At 52.4% G+C, this 22,083-nt stretch overlaps 1 protein-coding gene across 3 annotated transcripts; it reads left to right on the top strand.

Annotated features, from left to right (window-relative positions):
- The first annotated feature begins 417 nt into the window (after positions 1–417).
- LOC111255121 (uncharacterized) lies at positions 418–21,975 on the top strand. Of its 3 annotated transcripts, none has more exons than XM_086976403.1 (6): positions 418–2,843; positions 7,021–8,005; positions 8,423–8,647; positions 11,443–11,494; positions 16,076–16,392; positions 21,867–21,975. In XM_086976403.1, exons 2-6 carry the CDS (start codon positions 7,223–7,225, stop codon positions 21,933–21,935), a joined length of 1,446 nt encoding a protein of 481 aa, XP_086832529.1. In that variant the 5' UTR covers positions 418–2,843; positions 7,021–7,222; the 3' UTR covers positions 21,936–21,975. The 3 variants fall into 3 exon arrangements, with proteins under 3 accessions (XP_086832529.1, XP_022672521.2, XP_022672520.2); XM_022816786.2 differs by having other exon boundaries at positions 418–2,762; XM_022816785.2 differs by having other exon boundaries at positions 418–1,856.
- Positions 21,976–22,083: the final 108 nt, after the last annotated feature.

The following is a 22,083-nucleotide window of genomic DNA, read 5'->3' on the forward strand; positions in this document are numbered from 1 at the left end:
GAAAGAAACTGGCAAAAAGGACAAAAGGGAGTCAGAGGAGACAACGAAGACGACCGGTGTGGGAGGGCGGTTTGTCGGCTCTTCTAAGAAGAGAGGCAGCGTTCGCCTTACATCTCGTCTGCCCCACAACTCTTGTGTCTGTTATAGAACGAGCGACAACTTGAGGGGTCCGCTTGCTTGCTCATAGCGATGACCATCAAGCATAGACTGAAACTGAACAAGAGATCACATATATGTACATATATATATCTATATATATATATATATATATATATCTATATATGTATATATCTATATATATATATCTATATATATATATATCTATATATATATATATATATATATATGGGCATGGAGAGCAGCTGCAGACTGACGTAGGCCTATATACGCAGATGCAGTCGTAGGGGAACAGAGGATCGGTATATAGCCGTCGTTGTGCAATGTACACCGATGGGGGGCAAGTCGATTGGAGAGACTCTCCCGACTTCGCTGACCATACTCGACCGCGTAAGCGGCACCCTTGGGGCCGCCTGCCTCCCTGCCATCCCGCTTCTACGCTTACTTTGCCGATCGGACGAAGAACTGTGGCAGAGCAGCATGTTCTCTGCTGTCTGCAGCATCGACGCCGATAGCGACCGACCGTCTTCAATTAGGGATGTTGTCTCTTCGATGCCTCCGGTATTTCCAAACCGAAGGGATTAACCCTCATTATCGGTCGCTGCGCTCAACAGAGCAAGCATTTCGGTTCGTACCTTGACGCTCTTTCCGCTTGGTGCTTCCTTCTTCCCTTCCGCTAACACTGTGCGAAACGTCTGGCTAGTTCAAGTTCTTTTCGGTTAGGCTAACATTACAGCGCACTCAGCTACTACTATTCTTGTACGAGCATTGTAATGCGTCAGTCAAGGTGCGAGTCTGTTAAGCGTCTCATCTCAACGAGCCTCATAGAAACTGGAGGACTCAATTAGGTCTTTCTAACGGATTCTAGAAATTGATGTTGAATGATTTATGTACGACAATGAATATCACCCCAAATTCATAAGTTACGTCTAAATAAGGAACTGAAAGGATGCGCGTATTGCTTGAGAACTGCATTTTCACTATCGATCAATATCTAATAATCGGTGAATGGCTTTAAGAGAGAAAAAAATAGGTAAGCGACAAATTATACTCTAGTAACTTGTTCAGATCTTCGCCATCGGATATTGCTGGTGGCTCCGTTTCTTAGGGCTTGAACGTGTAAGATGTTCTTCCTTTTTTTTTTTCATATATCTGTCTGTATGTGTTCGGGCATGTCCTTTGGTCACGTGTGAGTTCGTCAGTCCTGTGGCATCTGCGCTCGTGATCCAGATGGGCACACACCAGACTTTGACGACGAGACTGTTTGGCAGAGCGGCACTTCTCCTTAATCCCCGAGGGTACCTTGCCGCCGCAGAACAAAAAGTGGACCTGAGTATTCGAGTTTGCCTTTACAGGTACCCTGGCAGCGAGCTCCACTGGCGACTTTTGCGAGTGCCTTCAAGCCGCTGCTGCTGCCGCAACTCAAGCCGTGGGGCGCAAGAGGAAGCCAGCCAACCAGCCAGTCAGGCAGGCAAACTGGCAAGCAGGACAACGAGAGGCGGGCGGTGGTAGTAACGGCGGCGGCTTTGCCAGCAGAACGAGTGTCCGAGTGCCTCCCGCTCGGCTTCGCTTCCTACCAGAAACGCCCAAAGGCGAGTCGGCTGGCCCTGCCTTTTCCTGCGCCTCGACCCATAGCTTCACCGTTGCACGGCGTCCTTCATAAAAACCACCGGCTGACGTCGGCCGAAGGGCACAAGCTGAGAGACGCAGGCGGGAGTCGTCGGATATGGAAAAGCCGAGTAAGTGCGCTCACCGCATGTGAACCACCCCGAGCTGCCTTCGATGCTGCCACAGCCTTTGCCCCCACTCACCTCCCCGTTCACTCCCCGTTCTCCCACCGCTGCTCTGTCCATCCCATTCGGCTCGATGCCCTTCTCGCCCTTCTCCCCGACACATATTCTGCTGCACTCAACGTTGCGTTGGTCGTTGCTGCCACGCTTGGTTGCCACGCTGGGCCTTCTGGGCTCTGGGCGAGCTCGGAGAAGGTGGCCAAAGCCACCGGAGTTCGCTAGAGCCTCAGGTCAGCAGCACCTAGCTGGTATGACGGAGAACAACGAGGGAGGGGCGGTGGTTGGCCCGCGATGATCCCCTCTAAGGGACGACAGGGATTGTTGGTCGTCTAGTCGGTCGAGTCGTCCCCAATGCAATGGGACGAGGCTTTGTCGGAATACCGGAGGTCGTTTCGTATTCGCCCTAATACTCATGCTCTCTTCGAGCATGCCTCTACTGCTCGCCAGCCACTGCGAGGTGGGTGGAGAGATCTAGCCTGTCGATAGATGCCAGTAGAGTTCTCGTCTGAGGGATGCGGATACGTAGGAAAGGCGGATGGGAGCAAGTGTGAGTAGAGAAACATAGACGAACGGCGATTGGGGGAGCGCGAGCAGATGATCGTCCTTTTTAGTGAGCAGACAAGCTCTAATTGTGGCCAGCTGCGCCACTCTGTCGAACAGCAGCAGCAGCAGCAACGTCGGCTCATCCCCAGCTCCGTCAAAGAAACCAACTTGTCCAGCCGATCATCGACAAAGGGGTCTATCCAGCGGCAACCGATTCATATATGTTTTTAGTTTAGCTCTCCAGGACACATTCTCAAACCCCGGTTTGCTCATTCTCGCCAAACGGCAAACGATGACCCCAGATTGTCAACAGTAAGCATTAGTGCGTACGTGTCATACATATATGGTAGTTGCGGTATTGTATGCGCCAAACTGCACAACGCTATGGATAATGTGAGTTGCTCTTGAAAGCGTATTGATCCACTAGTAACTTTACATTTTGATTTGACGCTTAAACACTTTTCGGAGGCTAAACCAGCAGCTATTGAAGCATCTTTGTGGTAAACCTAAAAACGTCATATAATTAGGACCGCGGAAAATTATAAGCTCAATCAAAAATTCAATTAGGGCCCTTGAATGAGCGATTTATATTTATCCTAAGCAGTGTTCGCCGCAAAACGACCAATTGTACTGTTTATTGCTTTTCCTTTCTCCACGTCATGTGGCCTACTTTGCGGCATTTTTCTTACATAGGATTTTATTGCATGCCAGGCTCCTTAGAAACTCACGTTCAGATCCTCAATCTGAAACGAAGACTCGTTTTTTAGCTTTCGTTATACTTTGAACCTCGTCCTCTGAGCCGTTTAAAATCGTTTTATTCGGACCCGGACGGTCGTGTACAACGTGTGGATCGTTCTCGTCGACACTATCAGCATGGCAACCCCAGATGGCTTGGCTTTGTCAAATCCACAGCTAAGCTACTGTCCTATTTCGCCCCTTTCGGCCATCGTAGTAATAGGAGTAGGTTGTAGTAGTCGTCTTCGTGTGTACCAGCAACAGTAGCGGTGTCAGGCCGTCGCCGTTCCGTCGTGTTCCGTTGTCTTTGTCATCGTCACTGTCTTCCTCCACACGCGGTCCCCTTGGAATCAGCTCATGAGGCTGTGTCACTGCCCCGGCCATCTCGTGCTGCTGCTGCTACTTCTGTTCTCCCGGCGGCCAGCAGCGCCGCAGGCAACGGACCCCGGCCCCCTCCGCCTGCGATGGCTGACTGGACAAGAGGCCGGTTGCTCGGGTGCTGGCCTCGTTGTCGTCGTTATTGTGGCCGTGTGTACTCCGACTAGTCGCAGACAGTGCGCAACTGTGCAGCCGCCGGTGTCGTGTCTCTCGTCCACCCTCTTCCACGGCGTGCAGCGTGCTTGACTAGTGCCAGGCTACTATTATACGTCTTTTGCTCGGGGGTTCCTTTTGACGTAACGGGGAAAGGCAAGGGGTTCTATAGAGGCGGGCGAAATGGGGTGAACTGCAAGTTGCCGCTGCTCTCAGCCGTTCTCAGCGGCTCTTCAGACCCCCGGCCCCATTCGTTGTCCTCGTCGCAGCCTCCACCCAACCAACGAACCTCGACCCTGCAGCTGGCCATGGGCACTGCGCTGTGCTCGAGCGTTTTGCCTATCCGGGTGATGCTCCGTCGAAGCAGGCAACGTTAGATGGTACGAGCCCTTGCGTTCTTCCATGTGGCAATTCCAACTCGAGGAAGAACCGAATGGGAGCCACGAGAGATGACACCAAGTGCAGCAGCAGCACGGACTGTGGTAGATTGTGAAAGTCACCAGGAGAACGGGCCGGGGATCAGTTTGGCAAAGGGAGGCACGCTACTACTGTAAAGGGTAGCCGCCTGCTATAGGCACTTACTCGTCCGCGTGCCATGCCATACTTGGCTCGGTAGCCCGTCGGTCCTGAGCTGGTTGGCACGCTGGTTGGCGCTTGTTTTGTGAGGGAAACGCCGATGGGGGATTGGACACATCAAACGTGGAGAGAGAAGGGCTGGCCTGCCTCGAACTGCACGAAAGGACCGAACAGAGGATGTCTGAAGGCTGGCATCGGCGGCGTAATGCTTGGCCGAACGTGGAGCTATCGGCAGCGCTGTCCGCTTGGACAGATCGGAGTTTGGCTACCGGCGCGCAGTGAGCGCAAACGACGACAGCGACGATGACGTCAAAAGCAACAACGGCAACAGCACGAACGAACGAAAGATAGCGACGACTGATTGCACGCTGTGGCCATACTAGGAGCATCAATCCAGCTCAGCCGACGGCGGTGCTTCCTGCGATCTGTCAGCCCCACTCGGCCCCAAAGCACCGCTGCCGCCTTCCTTCCAGCCTCCAGCAGAGAGGAAGTTAAGTAATTGGCGGGCACGTAGTAGCGATCTCGACCCGCGTTGTCGATCCCGTACCCACTCACCGACTGCTTTCTGCTCTGGGCACTCGGCGGTCAGGCGAGGAATCAGGTGGCATTTTAGCCCTTGATTTGGTCACATGCATTCTTGACGACCATCGGAGCGCACATATCCCGTCAAGCTTCTACTGCTTCTGTTTTACCTCTGGGCCACGAGTAGTCGTCTTAATGATGCAGGGCAATTACGAATCGACACCTGGTAGCACTTTCATTTAACGGTAGCTGGCCTCATCGCACCTGAGTAAACAACCCTTTTCTGTAAAATAGATTCGGTCGAAGTTCCTAGTCGTCTTATCATGCAGTCACCGATAACTTTTTCTGTTGTTTCCGTATTCTTTGCTAGCTGAGAAATATGTAATTTCTGCTCCCACATTAGTTAGTAGTGTTCGCTTTTATGCCTCTTTCATTGTTACTGGCATGCTATGCGGACTACGTCCTCCGTTGACCTCTTCTCGAACGCCTGCTACTCTTAGGTTATCGTGTGTGTTCCCTAGCCAATGACCGCGCTTATGTTGAGGTCCTTACTAACATCAGCGGTGATGGCGAGTCCCTTGCTGCTCGTCTACTGCTCACCATCGCCGCCGCACGGCTGCCATCATCGGCACCCTTTGAGACCCCCACCAACCCCAATCCCCTTCCGGCGCTTGGATAGCTTCATAGCGGGAAATAGCAGCTGGCTGCTGAAGGCTGATTACCTGCTCCGCCCGAACTGTGACCAAGCCGATCGAATTCGTCTGCGCTGCTGCCGCTACTATCGCCGTCGGCACCGCCGTGCTGCTGCTGCAGATAGGCAGGGAGTAAGCGAACGCGCGAAGCAGTGGTGCCAGGAAGGGGAGAAGATTGTCAAAGAGCAAGGGGAGGGTAAAGGGGATCGTATCGCGAAGGGGTGGGAAGCAAGCAGGGATCACTAGAGATCTGATCGTCCCTCACTCGGCACCAGGACCACCACACCCGTTGTGTCAGCAGGCCTGTCTAGGCTATAAGCTAACATAGCAGCCGCCAGCAAGCAGCAAACGTTGAGACCAGCTTTCTAGACTCTTCAATCTACGATCGAACGAGCGGTCGTAAGTCAGGCAATGACTACCAGAAGGCTGCACGAAGTCGTAGGACGATTGCTGCTAGTGGCGGTCCTGGTACTGTCTGGGTAAATAGCCCGCTCCGATCTGCTCGTGCTCATCATACAGTTCGGCCGGCGTTCAGCTCCAACTCTCGATTTCCATATCTTTTTCTTTCTATGCTAAGTGGTGCTGGTAGGCAATAGCTATAGACGATGGCGCAACGATTCGACTTTTGGTCGGTTGGGCTTTCATTCGGTTGATTCGATGCGCTGGAGAGCGCGCGACAGACGGCTCACTGCTGAGTTGTACGAGTAAACCGCTGTTACTAATCTGAGTTGACTTGGGTGATGACGCCAATGACCAACGAGGGAAGCTTGAGTGTGAAACCGAAAGTGATAGGGTTAGGAAATTGTATGTCTTTGTAGAGACTATATGTTTCGAATGAAAGTTGGCAAAAATAGGTGCAGGTTTGAGTTGTCGGAACTCCCTATCCGAAAGAATCAAAATAAATCGTAAATTGATCATCCTCGCCAACTTCGCAGCAAATTGATGCCGGACATGGCAGTAACAACAAATACTGATTACATCACAACAACGAGCGTTCTAACATGCACCATATAATAAGTAGCCTATACTTAGCTATTGTCCGATCGGATGACGATGGATATTGCCTGGCAACTCGACATAACCGGTAACACTGTGATAAATGTATCGTAGACACGGTGTCCTGGCGGTGGTTTACCTAACCAAGCGGGAAAGGACACTTCGCAGCCACAGGTTAAAACGGCTAAGCTTTTCGCTTCGGCAACGGCTATCCGTTGCCCTTGGCGATGATCACATACTAATGGCTGGCTGCTAGCTGCTCTAAGGAAATTTTAGATGGTTGAATAGGGAGACAAAACAAAACAGACAAATGAGTACCGATGCACATAGGGCAAAGACAGAGCCAGCCCGATTGTAAACGTCGCCGCATCCATCCGCTTTGGATTTCGTTGAATGTTGTTTCGTAGAATGTTGTCTTAGAAGACGATAATAAGTAGAGTATACGACGACGACTCTTTGTCATTATTCGCTGGAAAAATTGCGACTTTCTAACAAAACGTTGCTGTTTTTTTTTTCAGGAAACAATAATTAGACAGTAAAACTACAAGGGTGGCTCCTCTATAGTAGTGAGCATCAGCGTCATCGGTGGCGGCAGTAGCAGCAGTGGCCTGCTAAAGCCTCAAACCGAAGGAGTGAAAGAGCAAACGAGTAGAGGAAGAACGAACGCAGATTCTTGTCTTCTTTTGGTAACCACAGTAATAACAATAATAATACGTGAGAATGTATTATTCGTTTGCCTCTCCTTTTGCCGCGCTGGGAAATGCTGGGGCAACCCGGTCACCGGCACGGCCTACCGAAGGCGCATCTACATTCCCGCTCGATTTATCGTCGAAGACTCCTCCTCTAGCAGTGCCTCCGCTGGGCGCACTGTCCTGCCCAATGACAGCAGCTCGGGACCTGCTGGACCACCAACGCGCTTTAGCTGCATCGATGCTCGGCTCTGCGTTTCCCGAATGGGCGCCTGGTCTCGCTGGCTCCGCTACCGAGCTAAAGGCTTCAACTTTTGACAGCAGCAGTTGCAGCAGCAAGACAGCTCCTTTGGGACTAAACCAGCAGCCGGTAACGGCTGTAGCGGCCGGTGCAGCAGCAGCTGGTAGCATCAGCAGCACCAACATCAACAGTAGCAGCAGCATTACTACTACCACTAGCTGTAGCAGTGGCGGCAGTGACGGTAGCGCTACAAGCAGTGCTTTCCTCGAGCAGCAGAAGCAGCTGGCAGCGCTCATGTTCTCCTGCCACGCGCTCGTCGACCCTGTCGCCGTATTTCGAGCAAGGAGCCTACAGGCAGCTCTTGCAGGGGCTGCTGGAGTACCGGGAGTAACGGCTGCAACAGCCGCTGCGGCGGCGGCGGCGGCAGCGGCCGCTGCGGCGGCAGCAGTGCCCCCGTCGACACAGACTGGTGCTCTTACCAACACTAGCAACCCGTTCGTACCATCCGTCTACCCACTGGGGGATTTGTGGTCTACGAGGAACTTTGAGCCGGCGCTACCCCGCAACGATGAGGTGTGCACTTACGACTTCGCTTTTGTTTTAAGCTCCTCTTAGTCGCATTTTCAACTTCCGTGCTACTATTGATTACGGCGGTAGCAGCGACAGTGCAGGTGACGATGATTATTATTGTTGTTGCGTATGATCCATTAGGAGATCAGTCGAGTCAAACAAAGTTGTTGTCTCTGAAGGTAACGCATTCATATATCATTCTTTCTTCTTGCTGTACAATAGCTCTTTCGTCGTAGAAGTGAGTCTCATGGAGATAATAACCATTTTTACAGAAGAAACGAATATGATTTGTTATGTCGTAAGGAAGGGCAAGCAAACGAACACACATCTGCTATTCGATCAAATAACAAGTACGACCTTTGTTATCGATATTTCTGTTATTATTACTATTACTGACATTGCTGATGTTGTATTGCGCAGGGGTCGACCATCAAACCGCACGTATCACAATCGTCACCTCAGAAGCCGGTGCCTCAGGTACAGGCACAACTGGCAGCGGCTGCACCAAAAGCCCCTGCTAAAACTGAAAAAACCTTTCAGCCGTGGAAGGACGACGTTGGCTGCCCCACGCCAACCAAGCCAAGCAAGCCCAAGAAAACGCCGTTCAACATCGAAGCTCTCAGCAAGCCCGACGATTCAACGACGGTACGTACATTTCCTCACCTTACTACCACCGCCATCGCCGTCGCCACTTCTGCGGCTGCTACTGGTTCGCTGGTAGCGCATACTTGAGCTCTCCTACTCGCCATCGCTACTACTACCAGCCCCTCCACCGTCGCAGCAGCAGCAGCAGACTGCGCGTGAGGGGCAAAGACAGCTGTAGAAAGCGATCCCTTCTTTCTACTCGACGGCAGAAGGGCCGCTAGTGGCTGGCAGAAAGCAGCAGCAGCACCACTCCGACGATGGCCCCCAGCTTGGTCGTCTCGCAGGTCGACGGTGGCGGCTCTCCGGCTGCTGTTCGCAATCAGCGTTGCTCACCCGTTGCTCCCCCGCTCGTTCCTCGCCCTCTCGCACTTCGCTCGCCCCGAGCGAGCGACTGGTCCATCGGCCTGCTTCTCCTTTCCTTGGTTGCTCGCTTTCGCGCCGCCTTGAGTCGCAGCAAAGCAACCAGGCTGACGAGCAGACAGCGAGCCAGCTAGGCAGACTGCCATCGGCCTGCCGTGCCATCGCCCTGCGTTGCGTGCGGAATAACGGTAACAGCAGTAGCGGCCGCAATGGTCCTGGTAGAAGTAGTAGAAGTGATGGTCCAGCCCTATGTTGTTCCTCGTTCCTTTCCCTCTGAGTACCGCTTGCGCGTCTCGCAGCGCCTCCACTTGGAATGCCAGTGTCGATGCCGCAGGAGCGGCGACGGCCGCAACCGCCGCCGCTGACAGTCGCACTACTGGTGGCGGTGGTCGTGGTGGTAACGGCGGCGGCGGCGGACGAGGCTGCGGCGGCAACGGCCGCGGTTGTTCGTGCCGGCGGGGGGTGGTAGTGCGGGTTGCCTCTGCAGCTGCAAACGGAGAAGCGATGCGGGGACGACAGGCTAACGGGACGAAGCGCGGGGAGGGGGGATAGAGTAGTGGTTGGCTATTCGCTGCCTGCAGGCCGCGGCTGTCAGGGCGCCGGGTGAGCAAGCAGGCGGCGGTAGAAACGGCACAACGATGCAATGGAGAATGGCGACTGTGAACAGGCAGATGGGGAGTTGTGCTGCTTCTTTGCCGTCAGTTTCTGGTCTCGATGCTACTACGTTGTGCAGTGCACGATGGCGATGGCGTGGCCGTGTAAGCTGGGTGAAAGGGCCGAGTATGGAGGGGGATAGCAGCAGTGTAAGGGGGTGAGCAGGAGTAAAAGGAGAACGACAACGACGATGGGGAAACGGGAACTCCACGCGGGTGGGCTCCCACAGCAGCAGTGGCAGCACACCGCAGGAACAGGCAAAGTGGGCTGCTGCGGGCTACTCCGCCAACCTCAAGTGTCTCGGCGGTTTGTCGATTTACCCCAGTGCAAGCCACCCAACCGAGCTCCCGACCCGCCTTCAACTACCCCCTCCACCGTTGCTTCTCTCAGTTCCTTTCCTCTTAGGGATGAGGGCGTTTACGCGGCGGCTGCTTCTACTGCTACTGCCACTGCAGAAAGGACTTGCTCTGCTCTGTGTAGTGTGGATCGGGAAGGGGTAGGAAGGGGAGGGGAGGGGAAGGGAGGGGAGGGTGTAACGCCGGCGCGCCTGTTCGTTTCCTTTTCGGAGAGCCAAAGCAGGCGATGGCAAAGCAAGCTCAGAGCAGAGCGAAGCGCGGAGAAAAAGAAGAAGAAGAAGAAGAGAAGATGTAGGGCAGGGGAATAAGGGCCGCCGAGAGCTAGCGGCCTCGGTGGCGGTAACGGGAGTGGCGTGGCGATAGTAGTGAGTGCTGCGAACAAACGAACCGACGGCGGCACCGCTGCCAACCGCCGTTGCCTTGCGACGCTTTGGCCTGCTTTCTGTATGGCGTTAGTAGCGGTTGTGGCAGTGGTAAAACGGGCGGCAAAGGCAGTGCTATAGTATGGTGCGATACAGGCTGCCTTCGACTACTGGTGTTGGTGCCTTGTCTGCTGCTCCTGGTCGCCACACAGCTGACTCATCATGCCTTTTTTTATGAAGTCGCCGAATGGAGGTGGCGGCGATAGTGGTCTGACGATCGGTCGCGCGCGGCTCGCCATGATATATTTGGGACAGCGCGATGGCCGGAGGATTTCCCCATTGAGCTGCTCTCACTCTGCGGTGAGATGACGCCGACGGGCCTCCAAGGGTGACGGAACGGGACTACGATGGCCCCTTTCTCCGTTCTCCAATACCCTTGACCCCCGCCATCGCCACCCCCCAAACGAGCTAAATTACCATGGCTCAGAATGCGCGAGAAGAATGAGGCGGCGATTGAGGCAAGTCTCGCTTGCATGAAATACTACTGTCCTAGGCACTAGAAGAGAGAAGGATTGTTAATGGCATATCCAGATAGAACGGCAATAAGAGAGCGAGAAAAACAAAGAGGCGTCCTGTCTCGTACCTGTGCAAATCCTTAAAGAATAAGCAGAGTAAAGAGCGGTCAGCGAAGACCGTAGGCGGACGAATTAAAAACCCAGAAAATGCGCACCGATGGCTGCCTGTAAAAGACCAACGAGTCCAATACAAAAACGAAATCATCCGCTTCTTATAATTTCATTTTCACCTATGAGAGACTATCTTAAGTATTTTTATAGACTGCATTAAGCTGCGGGAAGTAGGACGGTTCTAGAGACGGCTGAAAAATCTAAAAAGAGGTTGAGGCATATGCGATGCATGCCGACAAGTCGAACATTGGCTGTAAAGGCATGTGTCAACAATTTGGCCGTTTGTCACTGGTTCCACATTAAAGAACTGGTGCCAGGCTATTAGACAGGTTTCAGGCGTTACTCAAGGGGTGCCTTCGGTTTTTTCTTCCTTTCAGGCAGTCACAGGCGCCGGTGAGTGCAGCGCAACTAAGGATGAGGAGGCTAAAGGTACGTACTGAACTTACGTTCGCTTCACAATAGCTAAATCACTTCTACGCTATGGCGCTAGAACTATTAGACAACTGAACAGAGCCGCATCTTTAAAGTGACGACCGCGCACTGGAATAATTTAGGAGGAAGGGGGGAGGAGGAGGAGGAGGGGAGGAGGAGGAGGAGAAGGAGAAGGAGTGGTGCACCAAAGGTGCTGATCGAGTCGGTCGTAGGCATTGCACGATGACTGGCTCAATAGCAGCAACGTTTCTAGCCGTTAAATGTTTCATCAACCTTGCTATACAATTGCTGTCTTTTCGACCATCGCCGCTGTCGAAATACACACACGCAGCCACCCACACACTTAAGTTCGCTGCTGCGCCCGGAAAGCAGCGGCAGAAGTAACGGACCATGATGACGAGGTGGACATGTGTTAGGGCTAGCGGCGAGTCCGGAGAGAGTGGGCGAACATCATCGGAGAGCATTCGCGTTGCCCACATCATGAATTAGGACGCTACATTTGCACTACTCACAGATGGTATAGTTTTTTGGAGTGCAACGCAATCATTTTGTCCATCTCAAGTTCAACAATTTTTGTCGCGAGCGTATTCTAATACACCCACTTTCATATGGAACACACACACACACACATTCACATCCTTCATACACAAACACAGATACAGGAATACCAATAATCATTTATTACTTAATGTAAATGTACAGATAAGCGCTTCTTATATGAACAAGACTAAATTTAGTTGATCACGGGACACCCTAATCAGCGGCACTCAGATCCTTCCCTTTCATTATGACTACTACTTATAGACAGATGCCAGATCGGATCGGCGTGTACGATTCGCGGTCCCACTAGTGATGCTTGCGGATCGACAACAAAACTCTCGCTAACTGGGTAACTGACATATACACTATATATATATATATATATGGCGGGTTAATCTTGGTGGTAGGTTCAACAGAGAGATAGCGTCGCGCCGAAATCAGAGTGAACTTTGAGGGGAAGGGGGAGGGGGGTAAGGTGAATAAGGGGGAAACGATGTGACTGGCCATATGACTGACTGACCGATCGTTGACGCGTCTCGGGGTGGATACGGCAGCCGCGCTGGGTCATTGAGAAAGGAAGGGCGGATAGAGGGCGACCGGCGGGAACTTGTCCCCATGAGTGCACTTAACGCCCTGCTGGTCGCGCATCTGTCAACAGACAATACTCTACACGACTGCGCATCAGCAGGAACACCAGTAGCGTACAAAGTACTCTCCCTGGGCCAAAATTCTCCTCTAGTGACTGAGTAGAAGTAAGTCAGGCGGAGCGCCCATCCCTCCATTGCTTCTATCAGCGCCGGTACACGGACATGACGCGGAGACTCTATAGCCTAACCCACAACGTGTGCTTCTGGTCGCCATGGTCCTTAGATTAGGCCGGGTAGCAACTGCCGATACCGATGTCGCAGCATAAACAGCATTATATGAACCTACTGTAGAACATAGGTAGGCACGTTCGGCGTAAAAGTAAAGAAACAGGCGCGCCTAGCAGCCAGACTAAAAGCTTACGGAATGGGCAGAAGCGGTATAGCAGGCGGCTGTACCGGCGAACAGGGCAGTAGTGAAGTCAATCGATCGTCTTTTTCTTGAGCGGACCGACTGACCGACACAGAAAGGGGCAAGAAAATCAAGACTGATGGGGTGCCGGATGATACAGGGTAAAAGAGAACAAGGACTTAGTCCTTAGGTCCAAGCGGCATGCCATATAGGTTCGATTAAGACCACAGGGAGGCTCCCAGAAAGCTTTTGGGCATGCTTCAAAAATGATAGCGTATGGTGGACTTTCTAGCTTTACTCGCATACTGTTTCCCAGCATCACCAGGCAGGACCCGACGGACTGTCCGACTATTGGGTGGCTGTGCGTGTGTGCAACCGTGCGCTGCGTATGTGTGCGTGTGTGAAAAGAAACTGGTTCGGGTTGTTCCTGTGTCTCCACTAGGACTGCTCCGCGGGCTTGTCATTGATCCCTCCCACTGCGCACAGTACCCGCACCCCGTTGCCCTGGTTGGCTCCTGACACTCCGCTGGCTGGCCTGGTCTCATCCCACCACCAGCATCATCATCCTTTCTTTGCCTTGCTTCGCCCTTCATCCCTCGTCCTCGTCTTTCCGACACCAGCAGCAGCCTCCGGCCCGTCTGCAGAGCGTGGAAACCCTGCTCAAGCCTGAGCCGTCCGTTTTGGCGAGCCAGAGAAGCAGCCAGCGGGACCGAGCGAATAGAAGAGAGAAATACAGACGCGGAGAAAGATGGGAGAAAGCGAGAGAAAGGGCGCAGAGACACAGGCGGCGAACCAAGCAGCAGCGCCGAGCGAGGTAACAGGCGGACGGCGGGGGCGGCGGCGGCGGCGGTGAGATAGGCGAATAATTTGACGGAACCGCCCACCCCTGTCCCAACGGCGGCCTCCTACCCTCTGCCGAGCGATCGAGAGACCGAGCAAGCGACCGATGACGACGATCCCCCACCTTGTCGTCCCATTTTTCGCAGAAGCCAGCTCGTCTGCCTGTCTGCTCGGCGAGCGCTTGTCGACTGCGAGCTTCCTCGTCCTCCTAACTTGCCCGTTTGCCATTGTGACGCTGCGCTCGTTCTCTCTGGAGACTAGCAGCCCCAAGCCACACGCGTGGTTGTAACAGCAACTTCTTGCTGGAGTATCGAATAAGGGCTACGAGAAACTGAGTCCCTGCTCCGGTGTCATAAAGCAGCAGTAATGGTGAGGCCGGCGGCGGCAGCAGGCAACCACCACGGAGCAACAGCAAAGCAAACGCTATACGCGCAAAGCGGGCGGGCGGGTGTCTTTCTGTCTGTGATGCGGGTGGACGGGCGGCGTTCGGACGAGCGAGAGGAGGTTACTTGCTTACTTGTCTGCTGTTGCTGTTGCTGGGGGAATGGCGGCAGTAGCAGCAGTTTCAGCAGTAGAATCGGCGCAATCGAGGTGGGTGGCTGAGAGAGGTTCCGCGCCCGTAGCAGCAAAGCACCGCTGCTGTCGCCGTCACCACCACTACCAGCATGCGTCCTTATTGGGCAGGGGGTGTCGATGGGTGGTGTCGGGGAAGAGAGCCAGAGCTGTGCAAGAGGATCTCAACAGAACAGACAGCGGGAGAAACCCAGCGCCGTGTGCAGCGAGGAAGCCGAATAGCGACGAGCGAGCAACCAAGCTAGGTGCTTGGCTGTAGCCAATGAGTGTGCACAAAGTGATATCGGCGGCAACGGTGGCGGTAGTAGTAGCTGCGGCGGCTGCAACGGAGCTGGGGTGGCTAGTATGTGAGCGAGCGAGCAAACGACAGGCGAACGAGGCAGCGAGCAGCAAAACAGACGAGTCGAGCAGCGAGCGGGCAGGCCGACGGGCATGCGACTGAGCTACCGGGGGGGAGAGGGAACGTCGGGGGCAGCAAGGAGAGTCAAGTCGCGATGCAAAGACGAACCGAGCTAGCGAAGTCTCTGCTTTCCTGCTGCTGCTGTTTCAGCCATCACTGTTGCCTTGCCGATTGGAGGGGTGATGCGATGGGGCACTGTGAAGGCAGCGAGACAGACAGGCAAGTAGGCCGGCTGGCGAGTGGGATGGAGAAGCCGCGACAAAGCGGCATTGGGGTTAGATGGTGAAGGGGATGGAGGGAGTAATGGGATAGGGGACACAAGCCAAAAGGGACTAAGGATGGCTGAGGCAGCAGAGGGAAAAGCAACGATTGGGGTCTTGCAAAGCGGCAGCTCAAGTCAGGGCAGTCGCTCGACGGAAGCGAAGACGAAAGCTGAGACACGAGACAGGATTGACAGAACGCCCGCCGTGGAACCATCGAGCGGGCAGCCACCGAAGCATCTAACAGGGGAAGAGCACCGGTACTCCGCACTCAGAGCGAACGGGAATCAGGGAGGGCTTAGCGATGTGCATCGATATCAGAACACTGCGAGACCGAGAAACATCGTTGGTTGTCGTCGGCTAGCAGCTGACACGTTATTATTATGAAATCTTTATTACAACAACAATAAACCTCCCTTCTGCATAGTAGCATTGCCATAAATATCACCACGTAGCAAAAACCACCCTCACCACCACCGCCACGACTATTGGCAAAATACGAGGGGGTCCACCATGACCAGTGCGTGAGCCTTCAATGGACTTTGTTTACGTTCTTTTTTCTATACCAATCATCATCTTTTTCGAACCTGTGCTAATTATCTTCAGTTCAACGATATAAACGTTTATCTTGGCAAGGGTCGATTTACACCAGACCCAGTACATATACATATGGCAATTCAGAATTTTTACGCAAAAACTAAATACAGCACGCAACTTGTATCGACCTGCATGAAGACGTGTAGTTGGGTTGCAACTAATATCGTTGACAGACACCGAAATTGTACTATCAGCCTATAAGATATACGTGATCCGGGATTGTCACTAAAAAAGGTGTAACTCTGCGATGACTTTAGCTTTATGGCCGTACGTGTCCTGTTAGGGTGAATAATAATAGCTGACAAAAAAGAATAAAGTAGATCCGCTTTTACCAGTGGTTTCTTAATAGTTCCTATCTTGGTGCAATTTCAGATTTCAAGTTTAGTTTGCATCCGAAAAAACGAAGACTAGCTTCACCTGACATTCCCGAGGAAGCATGCCAGACTATCAACAGTATCGCCTCCAGTATCCCAGGAATTGCCAACATAAAGCCTAAAAAGCGAGCCGTGCAGGTGTTACAGAAGTGGGATGAGCCAGCCGCAACCTCCTCGGTTGCGAACTCAAGCCTACCACTGCAGCAGAGTTCACCTTCGCAGCTAGCACCGATCACAGCAGCGGGACCCGTGACCGTAGTTCCCGAACAACTGGAGGAGTCCCTGCTTCACCGTGCTGCTCGCACCGGCAACCTGGTGAGTCCTGCAGACAAGCTCCGTAGTAGGAGTAGAAGGCCCTCTGCTTGGGGAGCATTGCCCAATGCTGTTGGCCTGGTGGAAAGGGGGAACGGGTTGAGCTGAGAAGTGGAAGGCAGTTGGGGACTGAGAGGGGACGGGGGCTAAGACCTCCGTTCTTCGTTTCGGGGTCTTGCTTCGAGTTAGGAAAGCGGCCGAGTCCTCCTTGAGGCAAGGCTCCATCCACTATGGGATCTGTCGCGGGATCTAAAGCCCTTCCCCCCTCTTTCCTCCTCTCGCTAGCTGCGTCCGTCTCCACCCACACGCTACTACTATTACTACCACTACAACTACTACTACCCCCTCACTTCCCTCGGTGCTCCCTAGGTCCTACTACCACCACTGCAGCACGACACAGCCTAAGCCAGCCGCCTGTTTCGAGTCGCCACTACTGCTGCCGTCAACACACAGATCCTACACTCCCCAAACGCCTACACACCCATACACATGACCCCCGTTTAGACCCACCCGTTAGCCAGAGTAGTACAACCGAACGACCAAGCTGGTTTCGGCCGAAGGTCGCAGGCCGCACACAGGAGCCACTACCACCATCGCCGCCTACTGCTAGTGGTTGGACGGAAGCAACCGACTCAAGCTGGCCCAAGTACAGGATGGCTGCTTGCCTGTCTAGCAGTCGGTGGCTGGCCGGTCCCTGGCTGGCTGGCTGCTGAGGGAACTCCAGTGACTCTAGGGGCCAGTCGAGCGGCAACCTCCAGTCAACCAGCTAGCTAGCTCGCTAGACGAGCTTCTCTCCATCCCGAACAGCTTCATCCTGTTTAGCGAGTCAGTGTGTTTGCTGGCTTGCTTAACCGCCCGCCTGTCTGCCCTGCTTTCAGCCGCCATCCTACTGCTAGTCCGCCTGCCAGGAAGCTTAACTCGGCCTGGTCTGTTCCAGTCAGTGACGTGGTACGCTTTCGCGAGTCCGACCGGCTGTCATTCAGGGGTTCTGGCATTGCTGGTTACCTACACTGCCATACGATCACTGCCACAAGTAACTGTGAGCAGCGGGTTAGTGTTGAAGGTTTGCCATCTTATGGCAACGTCACGATGATACTGTGGGTGATGGCAATGACTGCAGCAGTTGTTGTTGTTGTTGTTGTAGAAGCCTCTGTTAAAGTAATGCTGTCAGTTCACCATGGGGGCGCTCTAGCAACTAGAGCTACTGGCACGCCGACTCCGCCGCTCCGTAGCTGACAGGACATCTTCTTTCCCATAACGTTCCAATCGGCCACCGTTGTTGCTTCACTCATTCACACTCGCGGTGAACTACATCTATGCGTTCTCTGTGGCTTTGGCCATAAAGCGTTTGTGAGGCCGCGCTCTTTTTCGCAAGGATCGGGACGGTGCATTTACCAGTAGCACTATCGTCATCTAGAGCGAATCCTGGTCGCAAATACAGACGACAGCCTGATCGCCGGCTGAGCAGACAGGCAAAACAAGTATAACAGCAGCTAGCATCGGCAAAAAAAATTGTTCCTTCCAAGAACTGATACCTCTTTGGCGCTATTATCTTGCTTTCATTGTAGTAGGTCTCGGCTTTTCTTTGAGGGAGCATTTTCTCTACGGTCTAGCCGTCTATCTGCATGTCCACGTATTAGATGTCTGAACATTAATTGCTTGCTATAAAACATAACAACCTTTAGCTCGTATTTAGTGGTTTCTAAGTGGCCTAGCAAGGTTGACGGTGACGATGACTCAATTTATTAAGTATTCTCTGGGCTAGGCTAGACATCCAATTAAATGTCATAAGTATTTTTTCTCGAAGAGCATCCATACAAACGAGCAGAAGAGCTAGCTGGCATGCGCCCATATTACTAGTAGGTACCATCACGGGAACAAAACGTCGAATCTAAATTTTATGCAGCATCTCACAAGTTGCATTGGCTACCAACTTGATGTCTTAAGTATGGAAAAAAAGACAACAAGTATGGGAAAAAAAACTTGACGATAGGTAATCGTTCTATAAATCGCTAAGCTCTTCGTTAGCACATGAAGAAATCAATGACTCGATGTCAGCTTTAACATCTACCCATTTCTAGCTGTTTTTTCGACAAAGTATAGACCACTCAAAGGTGTTGCACTTAGAATATTGCAGTTGGGTCGTGGTCGACAATTTTTACTAAGAACGATAGAGCTTAAGCAGCTTCGTTAACAGTAATAGCAATATGACCGACTTTAGGTCACTTACGGCTGAGCATATAACTGGCCAAAATTAGTCGCAAGTCGACGACGAGATATCATATGATTTTATGCGCAAACGTGTTATCGATGCCTACAAATGATCGTGAAACAACGATAGCAACTGTGATAGTGGTGGAGAAGAAGAATAGTGGAAAAAAATAAAAAGTTTAACAAAACAACGACTTTTTACAAGTGAAGATATAGAAATTTAGATTGCACAAACGAAGCATTTTATCAGGGACAAACTGTAGGCAATAAACAGCAATAGCATTTAGCGGTCAGTCGATCTATGCTCTTCTCTCTCCTTTATAGTATAGTAGACACGCAACCCATCGGCCGAAACGCGCCGGGGATCGTTTCAGCACGAAAAGACGGAATTGTCACTATGGGTTAAAAGAGAACAGAATGTATGCTCTACAGAACTATTCATAGGGCATAGACAGCTGCATCATACGATATAATGTTGTTTCCGGCTAGCTGATTTGCGAATTGCTTCTAGCGGTTCTCGATCCCTCTTTGATCAAACGTATGCAATCGGCCCGATCATAGCTGGTTAGATGTAGGTGTTACAACAGCTGTAGCAGCTGTTCAAGTTGTTCTGCTAGCTTTCATCAGGATCTCCAGCTACCTGCGAGTGCCATCCGCCTGTATGTTTGTGTGTGTTCAGCGGCGGTAGCCTACTACCCGATAGCACGCGTCTTTTTTTCCCTTTTCTTACCACTTTACTTATCGGCTACTCCAGTGGCATCAATTGTTCCTTCGCTGCGTTGTTGTTGTTGTTGTTGTTTTCTTCGTCGTCCCCGTTCCTGCCGTAGCTGCTTGTCTGCTCCTTTTTTCGCTAGCTGGCTGGCTGCTCTGCTTGCCTGTCCCCTCCATTCCCCGTTTGCTCTCCTTTTAACCAATGGGTACGGCCACCCGAGCCGCTGCGTGTTCTTTGCTCTGTTCTTCTCGGCTCGGTCGGTTCTCTTCTGCTCTTGCATGTTATCTCTCTACCTCTCCCTGGCGCGCGCACTTTCCGCGCGCTTCTCCTTCCAACATCCCAGCGGAAGCTTCAGCAGCACCGGCAGCCGTTACAGCACCAAAATTCCACTTGGCTAGGCGGAAGGTGGAGCCGGTAGCTGCTTGTGCGATGTGGCTGGATAGCTGGGGGTGTGTGGCGGTGGTCTCGGACTTCGCCTGTCGTTTTGCACCGCGCAGTAGCGAGTTGCTGCTGCTGTCGGCAGTAGCTGCCAGAGTCGACGGTCGTTCTCAAGCAAGCTACCTCGTTCGTTCGCATGTCCGCCTGCCAACCATGCTGCCGGTATAGGATGAGCAGGCAGAATGGTTTGGGGTAGAGAAAAGGAATATGTACGGGGGTAATTGCGATAATGGGGGCAACGGTAGCAGCTCGATGGGGCCAATGCAAAATGCGGTCACAGTAGCTCAAATGAGCGCTTGCAGGGGTTTAGAGGGCTCGTGCTTGCTGTTATGGGCCTTCGTTTGACGATTTCTGCTATATGCGAAGTGAGGATAGAAACCAGCGTGGGATGCGAAGAGTTGTTCAGCAAAGTGCCTTTATTCTAGGTTTGCATGGTCGCTAAACACGTTGAGCGACCGACCTACTTCAGCCTTTTCTACTGACCACCAGCCGCCAGTGGTCAGCGAAACTGAGTTGGCATGCAGTTAGGCAGGCGAGCGGATAGGCGCAAACTGCAGCTTACCCTGCAGGAGACGTAAACACCAACCAACCAAGCAGCCAACCTATCGAAGAAGCTGAAGGGTAGTGCATGGGGACCAAGGACTAGGGCGTTGTCTCGTAGGACCTAACCGGGGCTCCCTCCCTTCTCCAACAACAACAACGATAACAGAGTCCTCCTCAGATCCCGGTCCAATGCTCAGACCCATAGACAGGCTTGGCACACCCAAACTCCAGATGTTGGACTCGGCCGAAGGTGGTCGCCAGGATTCCTTTTATGGCGGCGACAAAGCCACCCTTGCCGTCGGCTAGCATCGATCGACATCCACGTTTCGACATTCATACACACACACACGCACAACAAAGAAGTTGCGACTTCCGACGAGTCTTGGCAATGTAGTCAAGCAAGCGGACTGATGCGTCAACCGTTGTGGCAACGTCAAAGTAACTTTATGCTATACTGGCTTGTGCTACCCCCAAACATGTAGAATAGTAAAAAGTCAGAGCGTCTAAAAAATTTTTCCCTCTAGCTAGAGAAATGTATAGTGATCAGTCTACCAATGCGCCGTTGCCAATGACAGCATCTCACTTCTGTTTTGTATCCCAAAGAGCATGGGTTACTGTTATGATTATTATTAATTACCCTGCATATTTATAGTAATGTGAAGCTATTAAAGCGAATACAACTTTTTTTTTAACTGAAGTTTGCTATATCTAAGTAAATGAAAAGACAAGCTAGAGCGAATATGATACAACCGTCTTTATAGCTGATTTGCAACTGTTCCCCATCCTGAGAAACTCTCTAAATAATGAGGAAGGTACGAGTCCGATAAACCAGGGAGTAATGGTTTGAGTCCACAATCGAGTGTTGCGTAACTGCTTGCAGCGATATCGTACGCTAAAGACTGCACCACTGTCAAAGATCCTGAAGAAATTGATGCAAATGGTGGCATAAGAGGTGGAAGTGCAATTATTAAATAGAGTTTAGCTCGTCTTCAGACTTCCGTCATGCACCTTGATAACTAGTAGTAAATCATAGAAGAGAGAAAAAGTACGAGTAGGTCTCTTGGCGGTCCACACAACAGACCCCTCGCACGCAAGCGGCGGTGGCGGCAGTCGGTCGGCACAACCAGAGTTACCTTTCTGCAATAGCTGTTTCTGTAGCTGTAGATATCTAGGCGTTTATCAGCGTTACCCTTGGGTCGATGTGGCCTTGCCAAAGAAACCAACTTATTTCTCTGCTAAGCCCAGGTTAGCCTTGTCCCCAATTCATAGCCTCCATACAACTAAGCTGGCGGTGCTGCTGCTAGCATTGTGCTGGTTGCACTTCAAGGGACGGGTGTTTAAGGGAGGCACGGTATCGGAACGGCGGCCTGGATGAGCAGACCGATGGCAGTCGTGCCTTCTTCTTCTGATTACCGTCCATCCCCCGTTGGCTTGCATGCTTCCCTCTCAGCGGTATCCACGTGTGTAGGCGCGGGGCTCGGCAGGACGACGATGGCCTATCTGGTGGCTATCTCAAAGCAGCTCAGCTCAACTCAGGCTAACAACTCACACTTTCCCCCACGATTCTCCGCAGCGCCCCTTCTTCTCTCCTCCCCTCAAAATGCGAACGCACACTCCTACAAGCGCCAAAGTGTCGGCCTAAGCACAGTAAATCTGTGAGCTTCACTAGTGGTGGAGATAGTGAGATAGCAGTAGCGCGTACGCACTCACTAGCTATCTCGTCGTCGTCGTCGTCGTCGTCGTCGTCGTCGTCGTCGTCGTCGTCGTCGTCGTCGTCGTCGTCGTCGTCG

This window comes from Varroa destructor, unplaced genomic scaffold, assembly GCF_002443255.2.
Source record: "Varroa destructor unplaced genomic scaffold, Vdes_3.0 BEIS01000564.1, whole genome shotgun sequence".
Taxonomy (NCBI): domain Eukaryota; kingdom Metazoa; phylum Arthropoda; class Arachnida; order Mesostigmata; family Varroidae; genus Varroa; species Varroa destructor.